The sequence below is a fragment of the Cyrtonyx montezumae genome, unplaced genomic scaffold (genome assembly GCF_038088225.1).
Source record: "Cyrtonyx montezumae isolate F1298 unplaced genomic scaffold, pur_monq_1.0 scaffold_3, whole genome shotgun sequence".
Lineage (NCBI taxonomy): Eukaryota > Metazoa > Chordata > Aves > Galliformes > Odontophoridae > Cyrtonyx > Cyrtonyx montezumae.
The window spans coordinates 125,832,164-125,854,599 of NW_027072034.1; the positions used below are offsets into that span (position 1 = coordinate 125,832,164).

At 39.1% G+C, this 22,436-nt stretch overlaps 1 protein-coding gene across 1 annotated transcript in view; it reads right to left on the reverse strand.

Moving 5' to 3' along the window:
- Window positions 1–21,735, reverse strand: part of LGR5 (leucine rich repeat containing G protein-coupled receptor 5) — an 86,022-nt gene extending 64,287 nt beyond the window's left edge. Inside the window, exon 1 of the mRNA XM_065743302.1 lies at window positions 21,521–21,735. Within this exon, the coding sequence (XP_065599374.1) occupies window positions 21,521–21,735 (215 nt within the window). The remainder of the gene's footprint in view (window positions 1–21,520) is intronic.
- Window positions 21,736–22,436: the final 701 nt, after the last annotated feature.

Sequence of the window (22,436 nt, forward strand, 5' to 3'; positions counted from 1 at the left end):
AATGGACTGCCCCAGCCCACAGGATGGTGCAAAGACTCGCTAGGTGAGGGTTTCCCCTCAGTCACGGTTTTGGCATTTGGATGGCAGCACTTTCACATCTACAGTGATGCAGCAGATGGAAGAAGATGGCACTGTGTGGCTCTACACACATTAACAACATTGCTATTAAGTGAACCACAGGCTATGGCAAATTCTTTTTTTCTTTTGTAACTTTATTAATTTTCTGCAGAATTTTCATCATACACTTCCTGAGGATCCAGCACAGTACATGAAAAACAAAACAAAACAAGACCCAAAACACCAAGCCTTCCAGCTATTCTGATCTTGAATTAAAACCCCTTTAACCAAAACATGACAGTCCAAGGTCTCTTTTTTTACTAACCTGGTCCCATAATGAACATTTTTTAATGAAGACATGTGGCTTGTAAATGAGCTTTTAAATAATCAGAGAAAAGAAAGGACACAGAAGGGTGTTTTAAAAAGTATGTGGAAAAAAAAAGAAAGGGCATTATTTTAAGTAATTAAAATCAAAAGCTTTGATGATTTGTCTTGTCACATGTATAATGTATGAGGTTACTTTTATTTAGAAGTCCGAGTTAAAGAAGGAAATGGTAGCATCATTAACTAATGCTATAGGGCAGAGTGTCTTTTCTGGGCAATTTTTCAATTCAGTAAAATTTTCAAACTTGTATTTCACCATTTGCAGCTCACATATTAAAAATCTATTAGCAGAAAGTCTATTGAAAAGCTGACCATGAGCACAAGAGACTTTTTCTAGAAACACTCCTATTCAGTTCTCATGGCTGAACAAAAGCAGATTGGCACATTTGGTTATATACAAACGCCCTTGAAAGGGACCTTCCCCCCCTTTCCCATAGCCACGCGTTTCAGGCTCTATATGCTGAAGGAAGGCAGTGAAAGGTTTGGAGGGGTGGGGAGACCAACGGCATCCACTGAGATCCTTCAAAGTCCTCATCTTCTATAGTGGGAAGATTTCCCTCTAAATCCCTTTCAATAGCATATTGATGGCTTTGAAAGCTTAAATGGCATTTGTCAACCATCAGTAAATCTTGAAAACTGTTTCTGCAAATAGCCCAACTCCGAGTCTCAGCTTTTCCCATTAATCTGTACGTAAGGCCACTGAAGACTTTTTCAGAGCCTAGATAATGCCTGGATTAAAAGGTCCATTCAAAAAGGAAAACTTTAGCATTCACCTTGTGTACATAGCCATTTCACCAGTGGTATTCATGGGTTGTTATTTCAACTCTGCATTTGTCCTGCAAACAAGACATTTTGCCACAAAGACTTGGTAGAGACATTCTTTAGTGAATTACTGAAACCTAGCCCCTCTATTTGTCATGGCTTGTTATTTTTATCAAGTGTAATCAGTTCAAATAGTAACCCCAGATTGACAACTTTACAATTACATTACTATTTTAAGAGTGGAAGGTATGTTTCCTCTAATTCAACAGTGAAACAGATTAAAGCATAACCTGATTGCTTCATCTAATGAAACAGTCTAAAATTTCCCTTAATCAGAAGATATGTTTGTTTGTTTTATGTTAAAAGATACGAACTCTGTAATAATGGTAGCTCAACATTTTTACTTTATTATATTTAATAAAATCTTTATGCATTCACAAAGTTTAATAACACACACAACTTGTATGACCTAATAATGTTGGGATTATCTCCTGTTTTTTTTTTCTTTTGCATTTTGCAACAAGTGATACCATTTTGAAGGGTACAGAGCATCTCATTATTATTATTATTAAAATAATCAAGATAAAATGTTTTTTGCCTCACAGAAAATTAGAAAAACAGAAACATAATTGGAAGAGATGCCAGTAACACCGGGCAGATTGTTTAATATAAAATTAAAAACAAAAGAGAAAACACATCCCTGCCAAATTTCTCCTGGTCCAGACAGATCTCGGTGTCTGAACAGATAGACCTGTCTGCCATACTGGATCATTTACTGTGAGTGACAAGAATACTCAAACTAGGGATCACTGAAATTCACTGAACAGCCTTCACAAGGATACCCAAAGATCACCCTTCTCTGACAAAAGGGTAAATTGTAATAAAATATTCACATATGCAAATTTACATGAACTATGCCTGAAGGCCAGTCCTTGCATCTTCTTCTTTTGCCTACCTTACTATCATCCTATGTGGACAAGTGGCCCCAGTTTTTTTGCTATCAACTGAAGAGACTTCATATGTTTAAGTATGAGCTGCAGCATGGATGCGGCCTAACAGATCTCTCATGCTCAGCCCAAGTCACTGCAAAACTAATCTGAAGTGTGTCACACCACCTAAGCAGTGGGGTTTTTCCAGATCAAAACTGGCCTCACTCCATAGCTCAAGTTACTGTGCCAGGTATCACAATCATGTATCTTAAAGATTTCTGGAGGAACAGTGCCACTGCTCTTGGCCGATTAAAGGTAAACTAGGTCAGATTTTTATCTCTGAGCCATTTATTGAGGTGCCATAAGGTATCCTGCCTGTCTTGCAAATACTTTCCATCTACAGGAGATGTGCTTCCTGTAGAGATCATCTCCTGCTTACCCCATGGGGATGTCAGACAACATGAAGTACCTTAATTGGCATGAGATAAGTACGTGTGAACAGCTAAATGCTGCATTAGAGAACAAAGAATCAATCATAGAGCCATCTGAAATAGTCTAAGCTATGTGAGATATCCACCTTAGCCTGGCAAATGTAACCTTATGATCTAAAGACACGCTGCCTTTTGAAAACACAGTTCAAGACTGGGAAGGATACTCTAAGGCAATTCAAGTGCAGTAGCTAGTTACGCTTTGGCAATTGCATTGAATTCTGAGACTGGGATTCACAGTGTGTTTATTAAATCTTTTCTTTTGATGTAAGAAACTTGTTTTATTTTATTTTATTTTATTTTATTTTATTTTATTTTATTTTATTTTATTATTTATTTATTTTTGTCGTTTTGTTTTTATGCAGGAAAGTAAAAAGTTACTTCTGTCAGTACGTTAAGACTTGTGACTAGATTGTTCAGCCTTGACTGTAAATATAGATAGGCAGGTTTTCATTGAAATACAAAGTACTTATTGGGTTATTTAATAAAAATGAGTAAAACTGCCATTCTTTTGAATGCCATCCAGGCTGTAACAACACTTTAAGGATTTTGAAATCATTCTTTTTCTATGTAACTCAGCATATTATGAAGCAAGTTTCTATTTTGTAGTTGAATTCCTTCAGTTTCAATGAGATGGTCCAGGTTTCTCTGCCACACAGGTTCTTAGGTGTCTCTAGATAAAAAACATCTTCGTTGGCATAGTTGATGCTCAGGTAAGGTCAGATAAAGTGTTTTGACAATGGTTTCCAGATGGTTTGAACATAGGCAGAGTTCACACCTCTTTCTAAAAAAGTCTGTGTAGATGCTATTCCAAATGTGTGTTGAATCCTTTGGGACTCGGAAGGAGTAATATCATTCCTTTCTAGTCCCTAGAGTGAAGTCTTCCTTGTAAAACTTTGCCTGTACCACTTCGAGAGTTGGATTTTCAGATTGCCATGAGAATGTTATTTAAAAAAAAACCAAACCCTTGGCCTTTTAATGGAAGAAGGATGACTTGCAGAAGAAGGACCGGTGTTTTCCTCCTGTAGGAGTCATAGAACCTTTTATTTCTTCACAGTTTTTATTCTAAAATACCTCAAGGACTTAGGAAGCTAATTTCTGTACAGCTCAGAAAAAGGAACCAAAGCAACCACATCCTTTCTTCAGATTTGTGGATAAAGAGCTGCAGGGATCTGCACTCTAGCTTGCATCATACAGAGAATGTGACATAATTTAAAGTTCTGAGACAAAATTGCTATCTTTCCTCCTGGAAGGGCCAGGAGAACATCTTCTGGCCAGCAATAACCATGAACGATCTACGCTGGCAAGTGGTGGTGAGAATTTTCTGTGCAGGAACATTTTATCTGACTTGAAGTAATTACATGCTTACCAGTTCCTCTATTATTTTTTTTTATTTGTACAGTAATATTCAATTATGGAGTACTTCTCAAAAAACTCCCTGGAGAAAGAGTAAGCTACTATTTACAATTTGAAGAGATTGTAAGAAGAGAGATAAACTGATTTTGCTGTGGCAACCAAGATTGTGAAACTGAGAAAAAAATATAGGTCTCCTGATTGTCAGACCAGTGGTTTACCTATGAGGCGGCACTGCCTCCTTAAGCATAAATAATAAATATTCTCTGGTTAACTGCAACTCTCAGTAGTGCCTCAGTGAATGTATCTACATTTCGTTGTAATTCTTCCATCAGTTTTTATTTTTGTGACCATGTTCTCACATTCAAACTAACTTAGCTTTTGCAGCTGACATCACATGGGTTGGGATACAAATACTGCAGATGTTTACAATGCCAAAATTTTGTAGGAGATAAAAAGTCAACCAAAAATTTGTTATCTACTTCAGTTTAAGAATGACTTTCCTAATTTTGTCCTCTCACAATCGCTATTCAGTGCATCTTGCTGGCAGGGGAAATTAATTTTCCAAACTCAGTCTTTAAAAGGATATTATTTTTTTTAATAGGAGCGTCTTTGAGACAGAACATATGCCCTTTTTTTTCTATCCACACCATAAAATGGTTTCTTATTCATCATAAATAGCTGGGTTTTTTTTTGTTTTGTTTTGTTTTTTACTTTCCCTACTAAATCTTTTATAGAGCCTACCTCTGTATTTTAACTGTACCTGACATAGTGGATCCACGATCCTCATGCTAGCTGTGGACTGTAATACAACTGAAACACAAATGACAAATAGAATCCTTATGCTTATCTGACTTTCAAATATGACTTTCAGTATATAAAGATGTAGGTGGATGGAATTATTCAGCAGGCTGGCTGTAGCTGCCTGTTGAACTACTTGATTTAGAAAAATGGAGAAACCAAGGGGAAGATGTGATCCTTAACCTTTCTTTAGTACAGCCTCAGGTTACATGATTTTTCTCTGCATTATTGTTGCATAGCACAAAGGTATGTGCAAATGTGAGGCCCTAAGGTTTGTCACGGCCCTGCAAGGAATGGGTGTTTTAAACCCCAATGCCCTCCACAAAATACCTTCTATATCCTTGTAAGACACATTCGTGAAAGTGAGATGGCTAAACACTGAACAGAGCAGTTCAGTAATTTCAGTATTTCTTCTAAACCATGTGTGATGGACAACCTAGAGATCTGCTTACTATAGTAGAAATGTTACAGACAGAATGTCAGTGAGCCTCCAAACTGACAGAAGCATATACTCTTTGAAGGCTTCTTAGTTTAATACGAGTTAGGCTGGTTAGTAGGTATTTCTTAATTTTATAGACAGGGATTAAAAGTAGAATAATCTGTAACTTGTGGACTTCAGTAAGATTGCATGATTGCAAACTGTCTGGGTAAGACTGCATGACCATGCCCTGACATTTCATGCTGACTGCATGCCAATGGTTTTAGAGTGAAACTTAATCTCTTTCAGAGCATATCAGTTTATACATAAATAGAATATTTGAAGCTAAGGAGAAGAGGAACACCTCCCAAAAAACCTAGCTGAGTTATGCAATACCACGTGCATGCGCTGTACTGAGAGCCACAGCTAGGCCAGCAAAGCTGCTACCTACCTGAACTGGGAATCAGGATGTCCAGCAATTTGGCTTAGGCTATGGCTTTTTTGCTTTCAGCGTGGGATTAAAAACCCTAATCTATAAGTCTTATGTCAGCAGCAGATCCAACCTTTAATTAACCACTGAATTATTCTAGGATGACTATGGAGAAAGACACCAAAATGTCTTGAGAAGTCAAACAGCATCCTTACCCTATTTATCCTTATCCCTATTTATGAGGGATATTTGTTTTGCATAAAGGAGAACAGAATCTAAATATTCCAAAACTCAAGTTAAACTGATCTCCAGAAACTATTAGCTGCACAACATTGTAGATCATGGTGTACAATGATATCCTGGCTCACAAAGCCACCTTAAATCAGGGCCTCTCTCTTATGGCACCATCCTATTTTCAAGTAACAATGCTTTCAGATGAGCCGAAAAGATGTACTTTGCTCCCACCATTACAATTTCTGCTCTTCTTTTCTTCACCCTTTTCAAACACATGAAAGCATTGGATTGCTAATTACTTTTATCCAGCCTATAGGAAAATTAGTTTATCTTCCTGATCAAAGCAAATTAGGCAGATCATGGCTGATTAGAATGCAACAGTAAAATCTCCATACTTTCTATTCCACCCCCTTTTCTCTCAGAAACGGGGCCTGTGTCAAATATGTAGGTATTTCCCACGGCCAGTCTGGACTCTGTTTCCAACAGGCTCTGAGGCTGGGACAATGGTTCTTACACAGACACTGAAGTTCTTTAGTTCAGTCATTGTGCGCGGAAAGAACTGGTAACCCCTCAGCTAGCATTTGATGAAACATTTAGATTTACATATTTCCCTAATTGCATTTTTTGAATGTGAGTGAGATTTATCTGACCAGAGTTAAATGCCTCCTTTATTCTACTACCCAAAATACAAATCTATGCACTACAGGCGGAGTTGCTTTTGGTTCTGATCCCAGCGTTACAATTTTGGTTTTCACTTCAGTGGGACAAAGCATTGTCTACCTTTACTTCTCATAGCACTATCCAAAGAATGGCTTGGCAGGATGCTTTCAAGGTGAGTACCTCATTACATTCCAAAACTGGATGTTACTTCTATATAATTGCTTTAAGCATCACTTTCTACCATTCAAGTATCTTATGATTCACTTTTTGCCTTTCATAACTAGTATCCCTTCAATTTGTGTTCTAAGGCTTTAACAGATGAAAGCCAAGCTATACTGCTACTTTATTTATAACCAATTACTATAAATTAACAGTAAATCTCACATTTAGCTCCATTTAAACATCACTATGCAGCTGCCCATTTGAAAATAAAATGGTTGCCTTCTTTCACTTCAGTGGGCACAATACAAAACATCCATTGAGCTATTCCTTTATTGCAGCTGCCAATGCCCAGCCGACTTTTAACAAACCAACCAAGCGGAATAACAATGCAGCTGCAACATTTTATGGTATTTCTGTTAGTTCTCTTTTGAGACTGAAGGTGTTAATTAGGAATCAAAGAATACAACCCTGCCAGCTTTCTTTCACAAACTATGCACTGGCCACTGCAGTTTTCAGAAGAAAAATAAATCTAATAAAGGGACAAAAATGTTGTTTGTCACACCAGTAACGTGTATTTAAGACCCTTTGATCATGAGCTTTTTATGTAGTCTTGTCAGACAGGCTGAAAATATTTTTTCCTCTCTTTTCTCCTTTCTATAGGCTTTTCTGAATACTGATTCTAAGGTTGTCTGGCAAGGTGAAAAACCCGATAGGCACTGGAATTCTCCACAGGTTAAAATGGCTTTGCTAAGCAAAGCAGCCTTAAATCAGATCAAATCAAATCAAAACTGTTCACTTTTTTGATTCAAGTGTAGATTGTTTTGAAACACAGATGAACGTTTCCCATTACACAGCATACTAGTTCTATCATTCAATATTATAAGCATTTTAATAGCTGCATGTGTTTAATATTAAAGTATCAACTATTTTGTGGAATCTCATCTTAAATTCTAAAAATGAGAGCTTGCTGGAAATTGTAAAATATCCATTACATATTTTTTTTTCATGTGTACCATAAGATATACATATTCTATATTTTATTTACACTTACTAACTGTAATTGTATTAGAGTATCATATATTCAAAGGCAGCAGCATGAAGTCATTACCTTTAATCTTTAGTCAAAGTTAAAACCTTAAAATAGGTTTATGAAGTTAGCACAACTGAGAATTAGTCAAGCTTGCTAGCTTACGCAGCAAGAGCTTTCACTCTTGCCAAAATTGTGCCAAAAGCCATTAATCCTGCCAGGGAATGGCAGAAAGAAGTTCTGCTTGTTGGTTTAATAATAATGAAATGTACATACTCTTAAGGCTACCTGCAGAGTCTTCTGAACTGCAAAACAAATAAAGTCAATTTTAAGAAATACTTTTTGCAAAGGAGTATGTAGCAGTTTTCTTTGCCTTAAAACACTACGTAGGAGAACCAAGGCTTTACAATTCAGCTTCACTTATCCTGTTAGACTTTAAATGCAAATTCCTATAGACAGATAGATAGATATAGATAATGTGATTACAAAATATATTTGGTACAAGCTTGATTTATGTTTTGTTATCTGATATATCTATGCACACTCTCTTCTGGTTCCATCAGCACAGAATCTCCTCATACAAAACCAGAAGAAACAAAAACAGACTTTATTTGTAAGCTGTGTAGGGTAACAGATTTAGGATTTCCTAGAAAGACAAGTTTCCTATGAAGAAAAACAATTAAGATGGAGAGGTGCTCCAAGAAAAGGGACATTCCAAGGTGCTGGCACGTGTGCCTACATCAGCAGGTCTTCAAAGCCACATTTAAACAATATAGAATATAAAAATTGATGTAAAAAATACATATTCTAGGTCCCAAATATTTGTCAGAACTTCTTTCCCAATCTGCATACAAGTACACAAATATATTGATGCTCTACCTAATGCAACTTGCAAAGGTGATCTTCTGGTATCAATTCTTTGTCTTATCTGCTAACATTGTATAAAGTGAGATGAAATTCAGACAGAATGACTAGAAACATCTTATAAAAAAATATCTTCCTAGATCTGGAATACGAAGCTGAGAAGCTTGACTAAACTATTAGCTTTCCATTGTGAGGCATCTCCTTCCTATTTTAATAGTTTAAAGATTGAAAGGATAAAGATCTTAAAAGCAGTACTGGCACTTACAGATGCAGATGGCAAAGACAGGCTTACTGGGACTGGATCAGGCACTGAATAGATAACATGGAAATAATAGTTCCCATATTTGGATTACTTAATGTCACACCATTTACACCATGATCTGTCCTTCCTTCCAAACACAAAATAGGTAGGTCTGTATCTGTGTCAAAAAGTACATCATTGCCTAACATACTAGAATACAGGATACATTGGTATCTAATTAATCTAAGAGAACTAATCTACATCAGAACAACCAAAGTATTTTTCCTTTGACAAAATGAAATATTCAGATACTGAGAAAAATAACAACAGTTTCTATATCTTTATGTATCTTACAATTCTATTGAGCATAAGAATTTATAAGCATCTGTACAGAGCTTCTGCACCATACAGAAGCACTGCAGCTGAAGTAATTAACCAGATGATGGAAGTATTTACACTGGCCTGCATTTGTTTGTCTCCAGAAAATACACAATACTATGTGTAATAAATTCAATCATTTTTAACAGAGACTTCTGTCTAGAACTAACAAACCTTGTAGTTACTGGGTCTTCCACATATGTTTAAGAGCATAGACTCCAGTCTGTTAAGATCCAAGGAAAGTCAGTTGTTTCAACTATGGAACTAAATCAACAGATATGCAGATATTGTTCATTTTTGACATAATTTGGGAACCGTGCTTCACTGACTTCTCCCATTTGTGGATCAGTGTGAATGCAGCTAATGTACCTTTCAGGACAGGGCTGGCAGTGGTACACGAGAAACTTCTTCAGAAGCTGATGGAACAAATTCATGCTCCTGTTTGACAGTTCTGAAGAGTGGAGCTCCTCCTTGGATAGCTATGGGATAAGCTTATAGCTTAAGCATTTAAGCATTTTCTGTTTTCTTTGTGAATTTTATTGCCGTCCTAAGTAACCTACATTGCATAGGAAACACGTAAAAAATGCAAAGGAAACCTCTAGCTGTCCCTGCTAGACCTGGCTTTTAGAAGCAGCATAAGCTCTACTCCAGTATCCCCTATAGAACTGTTCTTAATCAGTATTCTTAATAGCATATTTCAAAATCAACTGCATGTTGTACTTTGTGAAATATTGAAAGATCAGCATGAGGTACAGAAGCGGTATTAAAATCAATCTTGTATTCATTTCAGAATATCACTCAGCCTTGAGTATGTACTTACATGCTGACATCTCAAATGTTTTTTACAGTGTGAAGCTTATCTGTGGGTTTTTTAATTTTTTTGGTCATAGTTTATTAACAGTATTTCATGGTCAATCTTGTTATTTCTCTAGTTAAATTTATTTTTCCACCAATTGTATGTTGTATGTTAATACTCTAATGTATTATATTAACGCAATTTGTGCTCTGAGTGCTTTACAGAAATTTTGAATTAGCGTATGATCCCATGTCAGCAGAAAACAGCAATAAAGCTAACCATCACCTTGCCTATTAGAACATTTAACTATGTAATTTTACTAAATCTGATGGTCAGAGACAACACTGTCAACAAGATTGTAATGAATATTAAATAAATAAAAATATTATCGGGAAATAGTGCTCATGTTTTTACATGAGATGTGTTATCTATTCAGATACACCTTGATGTAGAAGTAAGGACTGAGTTTCAATGCATAAACGTTGAAAGGATTCCTTTCTCCACACTTAAGGTCCTCATGCACTGAGATCATAGAATCAGAATCTTATGAGTTGGAAAGGACCTTTAAAGGTCATCTAGTCCAACTTTCCTGCAATAAACAGGGACACTCACAGCTAGATCAGGTTGCTCAGGACCCTGTCCAGCCTGACCCTGAATGTCACCAGGGATAGATAGGTCATCCACCACCTATCTGCACAGCCCGTTTCAGTGCTTCACTACCTTTATAATAAAATCAAAACAACAACAAAACACTCAGCCTCAATTATTTCTTTGTACTTGCCCTGATGTATGAGAAACTATTCAAAGCTCTTTTAACTAGAAGTGAAAAACATATATATATTTTACATCATTAAAATACTAAAGAATGGTACACTCTGAAACAACACTGTAGAATCATCATAGTACACAACTTCAAAGCCTATTTTTTACTGTAACTACTGAGAAATTCCACCTCCATCAATTTCAATTACATCAATAATTCTGCCATAGTTCATAAAGAAAAATTTTGAGTTCCCTTTGTTCTGTGTCATCCTCCCCACCTGGAGCAGCCCTGGGCTGTTTCTTTCAGGTCAGCTTACACAGTGGTGAGCCACGTGTTCCCAAAGTGCACCCGAGGTCACTGCAGTAGCAACAGGCCTGCTCTAATTGCACCCAAGGGGACCAATGCAGGAGTTTGTCTGTCACACTGCTGAACACCTCAGCATGTCTAATAAGCCAGGAGCTGCTCCATGAGTCAAAAAGCCTACAAACATACCAGGTGTTTGTCAGTTACACTGGAGAGCAATGGTCTGAGGCATTTTGTTGTGATGGACATGATGGCATGAAGGAACACTCAGATTAGTGTCTAAATGTGGTGAAAAATGTTAGATTACCAACTGTTTTATATTCTTAAATCGCTTCTGAGGAATGCTACGTCGCTTACAGCAAAAAAAAACAAATAGAAGGCTTAGTGCACCTCTGATTTTGTTTCACACTGTTACAGCTTGATATGTATTTCGTTTGTCTTTAATGTTAGTAAAGGTATAACTGACTTAAAGAATAGAGGCATAGTGCTGTGTTGCTAAGAAGTATGTTTTTATTTTATGTCTTCCTGTTATTGTTCTCCTGTGGCCAGAACAGCCAGTCATTACTGAATTCATACTATCACATGAGGACACACAGAGTGCTTATTTTCTTACAGTCTAATCTTGATCAGAACAACCACCTTAATGCTATCTTATAAAAGCTGGGAAAACTTTTAGTGGAAGCCCTCAATGTTGTGATAAACAAAACCACTAATGAATATAATTACTCTCGTTGTGTTCTCAGGCAGTTACTCATTCACCAAATATGAAAAACAAATCTGTTTGCATACTCAACACACAGTGATATCTGGATAAAGATTAGACTCACTGTGACCCAATAGAACGTACTACAGCAGAGCTAACTGACATTCCAGGAGCTCAATCCATATCATCCTAAGGAGCTGCAGTTTTAGTTTCACTGGGAAATGAAGTGGTTCATAATTAGTTTTCACAAGCCCTTATCAGAACAGATTAAACTAGCGCCATGTTGACAGCGTGCAGCATTTCCCTATATGCTTCCCACACAGAGATACAACACTGAAAATAATACCATCCAGTGAATCTGGATATTGCAAATTCTTCATGAAATCTGATGCTCTTACAGCAGTGCCCTATGGTCAGACAGGCAGGAACACAGAGCTACATGCCTGCAAGATGCTATACTCATGATTGATGATAAATGTAGAAAACAGACCACATCTGGCTTCAAGTTTGCAGGATTCTTTGCAGATGACCGGAGATGGCTATTAAAGGCTGGGGCACTAATATGTGGACAAATGTGATTTTGATAACTCTATCTAATGGGATGACAACTGTGCATAATAAATATAATGAATGCATCGTGGTGCTATGTAAGCATCCTCTAAAAAGAAAAAAATCAGTTGCATTTTCCAGTGAATGCTATTATCAGCAACAGAAAAGGCTGAAAAATAAAAGATCACACCTTCCTCGAACTGCTGGAAAATCTGTACAGTTGATCACAACTCTGTGACACAATGAAAATTTCCTGGCAGAGTACGTATCCTGACACAAGCAAGACAGAAATGATTACTTGGTTGTACGTTTATTTGTTTCCTTAAAACAATTTTGACTTCTTTTTGTTTCATAAAGACAGATACCCTGCACAGTAATGACACAGCAGAAGCCTTTCCTTCAAGAGCTATCACATTAAGATTGAAATGAATGCTTCAATTTATTTTCTATTCTGTATTTCCTAAAGTCCGTGTATTTTTCAAACTGAATTTGCTTTATCAGTCCTAAGTCTAGAGAATCAAGTTAGCTCCATCAGTATAAGCAAAGCAAAACCTACCCAAGGTCTTTCTTGGCCTAAATATTGAATTACACATGCAGAGATAAATCTGGCACTAGGTCTTTTTTCCCCATTCCCTCTAATGACTCTTTTTTAATATTCCATCCAGAGAACCCTAGAAATACTGACAATATGATATTCTTCTACATATATCTGTTTCTACACAATGTTTTTTCTTTTTTCTATTCCAGATTATTGTTTTTTCCCTTTATCGGAATTCAGCAAGTATTTAGAATTTAAAACTAAAAATGCATCTACTTGAAGATTTCCAGAATCTACTCCACTACCCTCCGTACCACCTCTGGCCTTCAGGAAGACAGGATGTTCCATGATGCTTGGCTTGCCCTTTATTTTCACATCTCCTGTCTTAGCCAGAAATAACGTTCTGGCACTCAGCAATTCACACTACTCTACATATGTACAGGTAACAGGTCAGATGAACTGACTATATGCTGTGAAAAAGCTTTTCCAATGCTATTCTCAGCATTGTGAACTTTCACACTCTCCTTTGTCAGTGCTCACCTAAATAACACCACGTGAACACCTCATCTTGTGCCCAATTGCATTTTCACAGTGCCCCACACTCAAACAGCAGCAGCACTGCAAACTCATATTTTTTACCCCAGCACAACCATACCTATGTGTTACCTCCTGTAGGTCTAGTTAGTCACAAACTTTTCAGGTAGTACCTATACCAAGGTAACTATACCCTACAAAATCTTATTGCTGACACTGGAACAAATGAAAACTGTGATTTCTATTCCTGTCACTTCTCCCAGGGGTTTAAAGTTGGTTGAGCTGCCTGATGAGAGCCACATTTCACTGCTCCACAGGTCCAATACAGACAGATTTCCAGGCTACCTGCTACTTCTCTCATCACAATGCAGTTTAATTCCTCTGCTAATCCCTCTGAAATAGTGCGTGCCTGTTGCAGGTTAAATTCAGTATACTGAGGCTTTACACAGGGACACCACAGGACTGCAATTTACTCCCTGAGACCTTTGTCAGGTCACAGGGTTGAACCTGCACTTCTTTTGGCCCTTTTCCAAATCCTTGTCTTTGTACAACTTCAGCATGAGTGCAGGCAATACTTCCAAACATATGGATCCAGTATTTTTTTGTCAGCAGGTCAAATATTGCTTTCAGATGCCTGCTTAGATTTTCAATAAGAATCGTATATATCACTGATTTGAGACCACGTAAGCAACCACGAGCAAAACTGAAAGGGAGATGTACATACACATATACACACATACAAATCCTCTGGGATTTCACCTTATTTTACCATGTCATACTCATAATTAGCACTTCATAATGTGTTTTTAATCTATAAATCTCCAGCATTTATCAGTCACTACCAAATTAGTTAAATTCAGATGCAGATAGCTGTCTCATCCATAAAGTAAGATTACAGAATTGCTGGATGACTTGCTCGAAGTTGTAAATTATTTATGACAATATTCAGCAGCAGAACCTAAAGGTCTTGCTATCTGGATCTTGGCTGTACCCATCCGAACACATTCCCTGTCTGGAGGAGCAGTCCCTTCTCTCTCATGCTTCCAAAATGGCAACCTCTTTGAAGCAGGGCATTTAAGAAAAGACAAGCTTATTGGGCTAAGAGACCCAAAGGCAAGTTACTCATCAAGGTGGTTTACAACAGGTAAATTTCAGAGATGGGTGAGAGAAAGCTTTGTCTTATCTTGTTTCCATTGCCAGCTATGACCTACTTCTCCCCACAGGGTACACAGAGACTCATTTACAAACTCAGTGAATGCCAAATCAGTGCAGTTACGCTTCTCTTAGTGCTGACATCATCTCACATCTGCTCTCTCATTCACTAAGACTAGCATTTATATTATCGCAGGATCCAGAAGACATGGTGTAACTGGCATCATAAAACGCTTACTGCTACAGAAACAAGAGCTAGGGAAGTTTTATTTCTGTCTAACAGGGGTTCTGTAACTGTTTAATCCTCAAGCAAAATGGATCAAAGTGTTTGGTAAACAAACTAAAAGCAAAAAACATAAACAAAATAGAATATTAGTACTAAACAAGAAGTGCTGAGCACCATCTTTACATCCCCTTCATGAACAGCATCAAGAAGCTATTGTACAGGTATTATTGGAAGACACATATCTATAAGCACAACAACAATTTTTAAGACTAAAAGGGTTGAATTTATACGTAATCATTATTCAGATTAAGTCCCAATCCCACAGATACTTCTGTCTTACTTAAACACTTAATGCTGAAGTGACATTAGTAAGCATGGTTACACTCAATAAAAAAAGAAACACTTATTCAAGTGTGTGCAAGAGACTTCGTGTGATGGAAGCAGCATTAGTTGTACTGCTAGGCGCTGACATGCTTTGGGCATACTGTTCAAAAAATCTACCCACCCACTTATGTACCTGCACACATCTCCACATGCAAGAGTCTCCTACCCCCAGTCATTGTGATTCCTGCCTCTCTTGAAATACCGTACCACATATTTCAGCAATATTTATTAAAAAAAAATTCATAAAATTACTTACTTGCAATTACATAATTGTTGAAAGATAGTGCCTTGCACATTAAATTATGTACGTATTTTACATAAAGCTTAAAAAAAGAAAAAAGGAAACGCAGACTTAGGTTATTTATGATATATGTAATGCTTTAGGCTGTAAAATGAGACTGTGGCAGAACACTGTAATAAAACAACTCAATGCAAATGAACTCATTCAGGGAAGGTGAGATTTTTTTTTTTTTTGTAAATTACACAAGGCCTTGCTCCTACAAACATTTGCACATGTGATTTCAGTGGAACCACTCCTGACACTACAGTTAAGTATCTGGATAAGTATTTGCAGGACTGAAGCCAAATTATACAATCAGGCCCGAACTAAGAGTCCATTTTTTACCAATAAAATCTTAATTATGGAGTGGTTGATTATTACAATTATCACTGTTGGATAACACTACAATTTAGAATAATTATTTTTGCAGCAGTGTCTAGACAGGAAAATACAACTTCTTTTTCCTAAAGGTGGATGTCAGTGATGCAGCCACAGACCCCAAAACCTAAAGCTCATGGCTAAAAAAGTATAATAAAACATAGCAAAATCATAAATCTTGAAATGATACAGAATGTGCTGTCTCTGCAGAGGCCTTTTAAAACTGGTGACATCCTGTACTAGTTCTTGGGGATCTGCACTGCTATCCCATTCCTTTCCTGTTCTGAGTAGCAGGTCGTGGTTGTATCTAGTTGTGGTTGTTTCATGTACCAGTGGGTTCGTGCTCTCCCAACCTGAACACTTGCTTCTCTGTGAGCTCTGTCTTTCTCAGCTCAAAAGCAAAGAGGCTCCAGGATGGAATTCAGAGTGGGTGCTGCTTCTTTAATACTCATTCCGAGGACTCTAGTTCAGAAATTCCAAGCTGTTGCCCATAAGCTTTTACAAAATAAAACACAAAACCATGTTTCTTGGATGAAAAAGAGGAGTACCATTAGTTACTGTCATATAATATAAGGTGCTCAGTGTCTTCACTTTGTGCATTTTCATCTAAACCTCCATTCCAAGAGAGAAAAAAGGGCAGTACTCCTTCAGTGAGCAACACCACCTCAGGCCCTACCCCTCCCCGACTACACTTCTTTCTTTTACAATTCTCCAGGCATTAACCTTCCCGCACCTGATCAGCAGAAGTGCACAGACGTTTCTTAGGCCTTCTCAGCAAACAGCACAGAGCATGTAGCATAAGGATTTGCCACTTGAATTGCTAAATCTCTGAGGAGTAAGCATGCTTTGATCACATCTCATTCTTTTTTAAAGACGTTAGGGTATTTTCTTTGAGCTGAAGTCTAAAGCTGTTTTGGTATGTCAAAAACACCACATCATGTTCTGCCCTCAGTCGGTTTACTCGGAGCCAAAGGAACCACACCTTATTTACCATGATTTTTACTGGGAAAAGAGTCAGGTCTGCTGGACAGTTCAAGGAAGTAAATGAAGGAAAATACCATAAATTGCATTAATCGAGACCACTTAAATAACCAACAGAGAATTAGGAAAGCGGTGCATGTGGATGAAATATTATCTTTGGCCAGCAAACACAGAATAAAAGAAAGCAATCTAGACAGCAAAACTAGTAGCAATTTTATACATTTGGAAGACAAATCATGTCGGAGCAAAGACTGGGTTAACAAGGGAGCACTTGAGGGAAGTCTAATCTCCGCTGGCATGCTGGCTGGGAAGGTCAGCCTGGAGCACGCGTTCCCAGCTGGAGTCGGGCCCCCTCTGCCCGGCCAATTGTCCCGTGCACTTCAGACACCAAACCGAACTGAAGGTGCCTCCCACCCTGCCAGCTCCTTACATTCTACCAGATTAAAGACAGCTTCCTTTTCCCTGTCAACTTATGCAGCATTTCCACACAGCAAATGCTACAAAGGAGAGAGGTAGTGCGAGTGCCTTTTCCCCCTCTGAACAGCATAAGGCTGCTCAGCCTTTTTTCTGAGAGCGGTGTAAAGAGTTAATTTGAGCACTGTATACTCCTGTGAAGAGCGACACTGTCAAACTCAATCTAAATTTTTTTCACAAAGAAACTAACTTTGGGTTGACACATTATGTTTTGAAATGTAAAGCAAGTCCCTTGGAAGCTGATGAACATGAACATTAAATAGGCTGTTACTTCCTAGGTTTTCATGCACCTCTGATTTACCTATGCACGCATTTTACCTCTGTATATCGACCATTGCCATGAGAAGACAGCTCTGTTTTCATTTCAAAAAGGGGGTGTAACACTCAATTCTAAACACAGAATCTGGATTTACCTCCATCTCTCACTAGGACGAGACTGAGATTATGATCCGAAACCACATGCCAAACATTCAATTTATTTCAACTAGAAAGGAGAAAAAATGGTTTATAAGTTTGTAGCTATGTAAAGAAATACTTTCTAAGGAAAGGCAGGCATTTTACTATCAACTTAACACCTCAACCTTGTCAAGGGATCTGCAAGTTGTAAGAGACTTCATAAAGCTTGCTTATGCTTAAGATACCTCGCTGTCTGATATCCCTGAAACACTGCAGTCATTCTCACGATACCTTGGAAGAAGAGGTATACAGAACTTGAGTTTGATGTGATAATAAAAGAGGGTAAACTTACACCACAGAGTCTGACTTCATGTTTTTGTGTATTCCCAACATAGAAACCCCCGCCTCATTTCAGAAGTGCAGATAATATATGTGAATGTATTGTTTAAACCTTCGAAGATAGATAACTTTTCTCCCAGAGTTGTCTTTTTTTTCCCTGCTTATTTCTTTTCAAAGACCCTCAAAAGCTCTGAATGTGCTTTACAGGAATAATTACCATTACATACAACATTATGGAAATGAATGAAACAGAAGGCCAAAGTTTATCAGAGGAATATGTTATAAAATTTAACAATATTCACAGGCTTTACTGTAACACTATCAGTGTTAACACAGTTTAAAAAAAAGAGTATCTTTTTAACAAGTAATTCCTATAAAGGATTAACAACTATGTGAACCAGATTTTTCTACATGTTACTGTGCATATTTACAGTGTATTCAAAATTAGCATTTTTAAAATGTGATTAACACTTATCCTAAAATAATGTATTAAGTAAACCATGATGGAAAAGGTAATGCACCATATCCTGTGATAGTTGCACATATATTCACACACATCTATGTCGATCCAAGATTGTAACATCATGAAAATATTCCACTTAAGAGTTTCTTGTTAAAGGCCTCATGGAAAGTTTCTGATCATGAAGAACACAGCAGCTAAACTCAAACAGCACTGGCATTTATGATTAGTCTTCTCCCTTATGTGCTGCCCAACCACATAACAAAGCCCCTCTCAATCTTTAAATACTATATTCTGGATTGTCATCATGAGAGATAGGAAACAATTTTTTTAATATACTTATCATATTAAATATTCTTGAACGGAAGTAGGCAAATTTTACACTAGTTTTAATGATCAGTTACTTAGGAGAAGTAGGCTGAGCCTGTGGTTGAAGAATGGAGTTAGGATAAGGCATTCTGGCTTTAATTACTGACTTTGTCATAAACTTTGAGCAACCCCTTCTTTGCCTCAGTTCCACATCACAATAAACGGCAATAATACTTCACTAACTCACAGGCTTGGTTTGAGAATTAATGAGGTCCCATGTGCCACAGACTTGTAGATCCTGGTTTCTTCTTTTCACTGTGTACTGATAGGAAAGTGACATGTTCTTAATTTGAAACAGAGACTCAGTGCTGCCCTTCACCAGCACATGGAATTCACATTAATGTCAATAGGAATTGCATTACATACAGTGAGTACATTATTTAGCCTAGAAGCAAATGAAGAAATTTCAAGAAACTCCTGGATTCTCCTTGTCTGTTCTTAAAAAGTCTAACAGTTTATGGCAGCAGATACAAAACTATAAATGAAATGATTTTTGACAGGGAAGCAAGGATTGAAACTTTATACAGAATGCAGAAACATATAACAGGTCCAGCTGCGGACTACATTTGGCTTTATGAGAGCACCTTCATACAAAAAGTGGAGCTTAGCCACCATGACATATCGTGATCTGTACATGTTTGTCCCAACATAAAACAAATGTGGCCTCAATATTTCAAGTTTTCATGAAGTATCTGGCATACAACAACAAGGTTTTATTTTTTTTTTTTTGCCTATGCAAGTGCCTTAATGGCAGAAATTCAGGAAAAAAAACCCTACAAAAGCACAGCCTTAGCATAAGGTAGTACCACTGGCAGTTTATGGCCAGATGCATACACTGTATAATATGGGAATCTGCCCAAGATGTTCTTTGCTGGAAAGAGAGTTAATGTGAACATGGAGTTTTAACTTCGTGCTTTGTTCTAAAGCAAGAATTGTCACAGCGCAAAAAAGACATTTCTGTTTTGTTCAGAAAACAAAACCAAAGGCGAAGAATTAAATCAAGAAGGAATTGGCTGGGCACCACAAAGCTTAAGGAGGGAAACATCTCTATAATGAGCAGGCATGTTTTAAAGTTTACCACTGCTTAGCCATCTACAGAAAATGAGTCTTGTCAGTTCTGTACAGAAGGCGGGCAGGAGCTACAGCTCTGCATAATGAGGCAATAATTAATCAATCCAAGAATAACAGCCTTGTAAGTGTGGATGCACCAGTCTTTTACCCACCTGACTACAACACTGCATGCAAACAGCCTGGGACATTTAGAAGTCTGCCCGTCCCACATTGGAGTTTTTACACTTCAGGGTGCATGCTACTGAACAGAACAGACTGGAGAAAGACATTCTCCCACTAAAGGACAAGAGGATTGAAAAAAACCAGAAGTGTGGAGCAAATCATAAAGCAGGTTGCTGGAGACACAGCTTTTGAACAGCAGACACCCACAGCAGTGGCATTTTGACATCATCACGTACATTTCTCTTTTTTTTCATAAAACAGTCAAAGAGTGGGCTCTCAAAAAGTTTTTCTCCACATTTTTAGCATTCCTTCAAGCAGTACTGAGTTCAGGGCACCTACTTCTTGACACAGGACATGTACAGCTTCAATACGTATGCTGTTACACGTTCATTATCTATCTTTCTGGTAATGACTTTCCAAAGCACCAGAAAGTACTGAGGATCGTGTGTGCCCCAAATCCTCATCTGCTGCTTGAGAAATCAATGAAAATTTCTGTGTGCATCTTAAAGACTTCAGTTCAGTTGTGTACAGCCAAAGTTCTGCTCTGCTGTAAACATCCATTAAATACCACGGACTCCTGGCTTTTAAAGTTACTAATAGCTTTGACTATGAAATGTTCAGGATAAAATCAGCTCCAATTGATCTTACAAAGATAAACTCCAGAATAGTATTGATGTGCAGAATATTTAGAAAAGGCTTTCAGCTGCACATCCTCTTTCTAAACCACTGCTATTTTCTCTCAACTAAGCTCTCTCCTAACAAACACTTATAACTTGCATTTTATTGGTTGAATTTCAATTCTACCTTGCCTATGTTGTCACGTTTGTCATTTCTAGTTGAGTTCCATCTACTTCCCCAGATGCAGTGTGTGTTCTGTCTTCTGAAGCACAGCAGTGACTACTTAGTTCAGAATTTTCACTTCAGGACCACACAGGCACGCAGCCCTGGGAAAGCATCTTCAGGGTAACCATAGTAGCAAGGATGTCAGCAGTCACACGCAGGTGGGCAAGACTGACTCAAGAAGTGCTGGATACGGAGAAGCATCCCACTAACAAGCTACCGGACACTCAGTCACAAAGAAATGCGTGAAGTCATCACGAAGGGCACTAAGACATTCCGCACCAGCGCTTACAACGCACAAAACTGAGAGCCTTAACGACAAACCCTCTCAACAGCAACAAAGAGAGTTTCCTGGGGATACTAATATTACTATCAGAATAAATGCCGATGTTTTCTACCCCGGCAGTGCCCCGCACACAGCGCGAGGTTCCGTGCGGCAGTGCCCGGCCACCTGCCCGCCGCTCTCAGCCGCAGCTCAGAGCGCTGTCCCGAGAAGCGGAGGTGGAGATAACGTTCCCGCGGATCTAATCGACTTTCTGCTCTTGTTTAAATACCCTCCGAACGGCACATCGCACGGCCGCTCAAAAAGCCATCCGGCACTTATGGAAGTCGCCCCCTCCCGCCCCGCACTTACAGGTAGGAGGTGAAGGCGCTGAGGTTGGCGGGCACGGCCGTCAGCCCCAGGTCGGAGCAGTCGGCGCGGAGCAGCATGCCCTCCTGCTCGCAGCGGCACGGCGCGGGACAGCCCCGCGGGCGCTGCCCGCCGCCCCGCACCCCCCGCCGTATCCCGGGCAGGCAGAGCAGGAGAAGGAGGAGGAGGAGGGCGCGGGCAGCGCGGGACGTCGCCATGGGTCCCGGCTCGCACGCCCCGCGGCCGGCTGGGCTCGGGGAGCTGCTGCGGCCGCCGCAGCCGCGCCGCTGTCTGTGGTAGCATCTCAGCTTACACGCTGCTTTAAAGCCCTGCGGCCGGCACCGCGCGCCCGCTGACGCCGCCCCAGCCTTGCCCGCCGTAGCGCGGCGGCCCTGCCCGCCTCGCCGTGAGAGCGGGCGGGCGGGCGGGGAGAGGAGGGAGGCGGGGGTACCCGGGGCGGGGCGGGCGCGGCGGCTCGGGGCTCGGCTCGGGGCGGGAGTTCCCTCAGGGAAGCCGCGTGAAATGGCGGTTGGCCCGCTCCCTTTCTCTTTCCCCCTCGAAACTGAGGGAGAGGTGAGGGTGGCAACACGTTGAGGTTTCTGTTGTGCCACGTCGGTGTTGGGGTTTGTTCTTTTTTGCCCCCTTGCGAATCACACCACAAGCTCCAGGGTTAGGATTCGCAACCGGTTTCATAACCAAATTCCAGCCCAAGTCTTGTTTGGTGGAATGGATGGTTGGTCAAGATGCTTGCTATGCTCTACAGAGCATTAGTTGAAGGTTTTTGGCTATGTCGTCTCTGAATCTACAATTAAGTCTGAAATGAGAGCCTAATGAAAATGCTGGCAAAATACTGGTTTTTACATACCACTCAGGTTCTTAATCCCTATTCCCACCTCTGGACCACCATTGGATGTAACCT